The 5,758-nt window shown below is 51.3% G+C and overlaps 1 protein-coding gene across 2 annotated transcripts in view; it reads left to right on the plus strand.

Moving 5' to 3' along the window:
- Positions 1-5,485, plus strand: part of Irx6 (iroquois homeobox 6) — a 6,871-nt gene extending 1,386 nt beyond the window's left edge. Inside the window, exons 2-6 of one of the 2 annotated variants that reach the window (XM_021220544.1) lie at positions 495-743; positions 1,386-1,495; positions 1,654-1,958; positions 2,687-3,292; positions 4,146-5,485. In XM_021220544.1, coding sequence (XP_021076203.1) covers positions 495-743; positions 1,386-1,495; positions 1,654-1,958; positions 2,687-3,292; positions 4,146-4,153 — 1,278 coding nt within the window. In that variant the 3' untranslated portion in view covers positions 4,154-5,485. The remainder of the gene's footprint in view (positions 1-494; positions 744-1,385; positions 1,496-1,653; positions 1,959-2,686; positions 3,293-4,145) is intronic. The other variant, XM_021220545.1, reaches the window with a different exon arrangement.
- The last annotated feature ends 273 nt before the right edge of the window (positions 5,486-5,758 follow it).

The following is a 5,758-nucleotide window of genomic DNA, read 5'->3' on the forward strand; positions in this document are numbered from 1 at the left end:
ATATATATATATATATATATATATATATATATATATATATATATATATATGTTTCCCCCCTTGGGACTCAGCGTCAGGTTGACCTTTGACCTGCTGTGGAATCTTGGACCAGTCTACTCTGACCATGGGTGGATTCCCTTTTAGTACAGTGGGGACAGGAATGACATGTTGGTGAAGGCTAACTTTTAACTCTGCCTTTGTAGAATCCCAGGAAGGGGAGAGACAAGGATTTGGTCTTATTTCCAGAAGATCCCCAGGACTATGGAGCCTTAGCAATGTCCTGGGGGCATCTATAGGAGCAATTTGGGTAAATTGCCATCAAGAAATTCCTATGCCAGTGCTCAGCAGGGGGATTCTGCACTGGTGGGATGTGGTTAGTAGAACAAGGAAAGGCATCAGGCAGCTTCCTTGCATAATCTCCTCTGGCTGCAGCCAGTGGATGGACCCTCTAGATTTTAAACTTTTAATGACTGTCTCCTTTCTTGCTCTTGTAGTTTCTGGTGTCTGCAAGTTCCAGTGCCACTTGCTGCGAAACGGCCCCTCGGTCAGTGTCAGATGTGGCCTCAGCCCCCACCTCTGCCTCTACTCTTTGCTGTACACCCTATGACAGTCGACTGCTGGGCAGTGCTCGGCCAGAGCTGGGTGCTGCCTTGGGCATCTATGGAGCACCCTATGCAGCTGCCCAGAGTTACCCTGGGTACCTGACCTATGGCCCAGAACCACCCACACTGTGTGGAACACTGGTAAGTGATGGGATGTGGCCTGGGACTGTTTGATAAACACTGGGGCTTGGGAGTATAGACCATCAGCACCAATGAGCTCTACTGTGACCTTGTCTGGGGACAAGCTAAATGGGACAGACAATGCTGAGAAAACAGCATAGTGAATAAGGACAAATTCCAGTTCGCAGCACTTGACAGTTTGTAGAACTCTACACTGCCTAGAAAACATTTGTACTTCTTATACTTCTTTAAGGTAGGTAAATCAGCACTATTCTTGACTTGCGGGTGGGTAGTTGAGGGGCAGAGGTGTTCAAGTAATTTACCCAAATCGCAAGCGTGCATGGCAAGAGTCAGGGATATTTCTCCCATGGTGATGCTGGGGAAGGCTATATGTGACGAGAAACCCAGAAGCTGCAGCCATTGTGGTAGCTGATACTCAGCCCCTGATTATTCTGTGCCTAGGATTCTACCGAGTACTCTGCCAGTATGAATGCCTTGCTTGCCTCAATCTTAGTAAGGGAGAAACTGAGGCATGGAAATTAAAAAAAACTATGCCCAACATGACATAGCCAATACAAGGGGTAGTGCTGGGGTGTTGATCCCACATGGGTACCTGTATCCTTCTCCTGTGTAGTCTTGAATCCTCTTTTCCTCTCCCACCAGAATCCTCAGTATGAGTTTAAGGATGCTGCAGGGAGCTTTACCCCCAGCCTGACCCAGCCAGGGGCCTACTACCCCTATGAGACAACGCTGGGGCAGTATCAATATGACAGGTGAGAAATTGGGGACAACAGTGGCTGGCTTCCTTTGGCCACCCCTCATCCCTGTGGATGAAGGGGAGGAAGTGTAACTACATTTCCGGTCCCCTGACCTTTCTGCTGGCCAAACCTCTGGCTCCCTGCCTGGAATCTGAGCCCCTGTTTGCCCACAGGTATGGCGGAGTGGAGTTAAGCAGTGCTGGCCGCAGGAAGAACGCCACAAGGGAGAGCACCAGCGCACTGAAGGCCTGGCTCAACGAGCACCGCAAGAACCCGTACCCCACCAAGGGTGAGAAGATCATGCTGGCCATCATCACCAAGATGACCCTCACCCAGGTGTCCACCTGGTTCGCCAACGCGCGCCGGCGCCTCAAGAAGGAGAACAAGATGACGTGGGCGCCCAAGAACAAGGGAGGGGAGGAGAAGAAAGCCGACAGTGGAGAAGACTCTCTGGGATGCCTGAATGGTGACACCAAAGGTACAAACAAGTCACCAGCCCACCTGGCAGGCTTCCTTATGACGTTAAACACAAGATCCAAAGCCACCTGTGCGACTACAGTTTTTTGTTTTGTTTTGTTTTGTTTTGTTTTTTTAATGTTCCCCCTACCCTTTCCCTGGGTAGCAAGTGCAAACCCCAGGGCCTTTGCACTGGTGCCTCACAGAGAAATGGGGTAGCTCCAGCTCCAATGCTTCTTCTCAGAAAGACTTCCCTGCCCCCTTCGGGTTCGGTTTTGCTCACTTCCCATATTCTGCACTCTGTCCCTGTCTACCCCTCTAGAAGGTCATCTCCCCTGGAAGACGGTTGCTTTACTGCTGTAGTTCCTAAATGTTTCATGTGGAAATGATGCTCTGCACGCGTAAATATTTGCTGGATTAAATACCATGACACCAGTCACCCGTGGGTACTGAAGTTGAAAGAAAACCGTCCCTCCTCTTTTTATAACCAAGAGAGACTCCCGGCAGTGCAAAGTAACCTTCCCTTGGCTTAGCTGGGTCCAGGAGATCTGAGAGGTGGGGCGGGCCAGGCAGTGAGGGTAGTTCTTCCCCTGGGGCAGACAGACAGCCTTGGAGCTTGGGAGAGCGACAGAAAGGCGAGAGAATGCTGAAGTGCTGAGCGCATCTTGCTAAAAGCTTCTCTGGGTAGGACCCTGCCGCGAGTTTCCCTTGGGTGCTAGGCTTTTCTCACTCGCTCTTGGTTTCCTACAGACGCTACTGCCAGCAAGGAAGCCCGGGGACTGAGGCTGAGTGACCTGGAAGACCTGGAGGAAGAGGAGGAAGAGGAGGAAGCAGAGGAGGAGGAGACAGCGGTCTCAGCAGCAGGCAGGCTGGCGGATTTTCAGAAGAGCGCGCAGCCCCTGCATGCTCCCTGCGCCGCCGCCCAGGAAGGATGCTTGGAGAGCAGAGAGTGCGGCCTGGGGTTACCCCGTTTCTCTTTTACTGAGGCCCCACAATCAGGGGAAGCTGACTTCATCACAGCAGAGCCAGGTGGCCCCACGATGATTTTACACTACCCAAGCGGCCACAAACCCCGCATTTGGTCCTTAGCTCACACTGCGGCAGCCAGCGCTGTCGAAAGTGCTCCCTCAACTCCGCCCAGGGCACAAAGTCCAGAGTGCCACATGATTCCCAGACAGCCCAGTTCTATCAGGCGACTCCTGGTCCCCAGAGACTCCGAAGGCGAAGAGGATTCACATGCAGCCAAAGCTTTTGGAAACTCCACATTCGCCCTGCAGGGGCTGCCACTGAACTGTGCACCATACCCAAGGCGGAGAGAGCCTGAAGTGCGGTTCCAGTACCCATCCGGAGCAGAAGGTAATAGGACCCCAGCGGCGCTGAGAGTGCTTGTCCAAAAGATACCCAGCCCATCACCTTCCCCAGAGCTAGCAGGAGACTGTCCACAACATTTTCAATTTCCCTAAAGTCACATCGTCTTTGAAAAGATGGGCAGTCTGGCTCTGAGCAACTGTCCTGTAAGTTGCACCAGGCACGCAGGTCCCTCCCCGTTGTCCCCTGCCTGTCTGCCCTTTTGTGATGCTCTTGGCCTCTGCTTGACTGGTAGCAAGCTTGTGCTGGAGTTGCTCTGGCTTCTGGAGCTGTCTCGGGGAGTGGACCATGCATACTGTGGACTAGTGGTCAGTGCACGGGTCCTTCTGGCTCACTAAAAGACCTGGGCAGTGCAGATAGACAACTTGGAAGCCAAGGACACGACTGTCTCTGGGGATACCCCCTTTAAAGGACACCCCCCCCTCCCATCATGGCAAGACATTTAATGGGGATACCCATTAAATAAATTTAATTAATCTAATAAATAAAAAATAATTTAATAAAGGGGACACCCTTCCTCTGATATGCCTCTGATGGGGGCCTGGTGAAAGGAAACTTTCCCTCTACAAAGGGACATTCCCTAAGCACTAGACAGCTTCCAGCAATTCCCAGTGTCAGATTCTGGTATCTGTAGTAATTTCTCTCAGGATTAGCTCTTGGCTTAGGAAATTGGGTTACATTGTTATGTGAATTTACACATAATAGGTCCAAGCATTACCTTGGACAAACAAATTGCCTCTCGACCTTGGCTTCCCTTGGGTTGGGACACAAACTGACCTCTGATGTGCTAGAAATTCTGGCCAAGTGGCCTTCGGGTTTTAATCAGACTTTCCTCTCTCAGCAGGTTAGTGCAATGGCTGCGCTTTGCGGAAGACTTTTGGAAATGGCTGCTTCCGGATCCACCTTCCTATTAAGAAGTTTCCAGGACTTGGCAGGGACTGGGAGCTCTCACTTTGCCCCGATGACAAACACACAGAACCATCCTAGCAGCTGTCCTTGCACGAAGGGCCCGGGGCTGGCCAGCACACACATACCTTATCAGACTTGGAGGAGAGATGGCGGGGGACCTTGGGGGAAAGCCCTGGGCGTGCTCACGGGGTACTTTCACCAAGTCTCTCTTCCTCCTAGGGATGGAGGTCCTCAGCAGCAGCTCCTCCTGCTCACCCACCCCTGCCCAGCCCACTCACTGTGTAACTTTCTTGCTGAAATGGTCTCCAAGGACTGTCTGTGTCTCCTTCTTCTTCCCCAGCTATACCTTCAAAACTAACTTTAGCTGAACCCAAGGTGTGTGGCCTATCAATGCCAGGGACCCTGGGAGAGGTCTGGTGCAGCTCCAAACTGCCGTGAAGGCTTCTGGGAGCAGGGTTTTTGGGCTGTAGACCTCAGTTCTGTTAAGCACAGAGAGAGAAATGGAGGAAGCCACCCACAATGCCCAGAACACAGTGATGCCCCCCCCGCCCCCCCCAAAAAAACTGAACAAGCCAGCAGCTGAACAGCGGGGTGACATCAGAATATTTTCTGAGGAGCCACGTTTGTTCCCTGGTGGGACTGAGACTGTAAACCTGTGTGCTAGGGACCCATGAAAGGGAACCCTGACAGTCCCTTAGACCACTGCTTCCCTGACACCCATCAATGAAGTAGGCAGTTTAGTGGGGTGGGAAGAGACCACAGAGGGCATATTTTCTACTTCATCTTAAGTGCCAGTCCCTTCCAGCACAGGCCAGCCAGTGGGAAGTGAGCATCAGGGCAGGGCTTTGCCCCCTGGTCCCTTTGTGAGTCTGTCAGAGCAGGGGTAGGGTGAACAGTGAGAAGATGCCCACAGGATGCGGGATGGGGCTGCCTCACCTGGGTCCCAGCTCTAGAAAACCTCAACCTCCGCCAAGGAAGAAAACTCACACCTGCCTACCTAGGCAAGGAGACGGGCAGAGGCCCGGAGGGAGTCTGGGACGTCATGGCGGTTAACAGAGAGTTGGTGTGAATTTGAGGGAGTCACTCTGAAGGCAGTGTCCAGGACTGGACCCCTCATCAGTGAGGCCCTGTTGATTGACACTCTCCAGGTGGGGGAAAGGAAACATCCTCACCTGGTTGGTTTTAAGGCCTTTAGAAGCTGCGGAGACAAAAATTAGAAGGACATTAAGGGAAAGATAAAAACAAAACAAAACAATAAAACCTTTGGAATGGGGCAAGCAGTGGCACACATCTTTAATCTCAGCATCAGGAGGCAGAAGCAGGCTGACGTCTGTGAATTCAAGGCCAGCCTGGTCTACAGAGGGAGCTTCAGGATAGCTGGGGCTACACAGAGAAACCCTTACTCAAAAGTAATAATAATAATAACAATAATAATAATAATAATAATAATAATAATAATAATAATAATAATAATAATAATAAAGCATGAGCTTCCTTGGGTGAGGAAGCTGAAGTCCAAGAAGAAAGCCAGAAGATCACAAGCCT

The sequence above is a fragment of the Mus pahari genome, chromosome 20 (genome assembly GCF_900095145.1).
Source record: "Mus pahari chromosome 20, PAHARI_EIJ_v1.1, whole genome shotgun sequence".
Classification (NCBI taxonomy): Eukaryota; Metazoa; Chordata; class Mammalia; order Rodentia; family Muridae; genus Mus; species Mus pahari.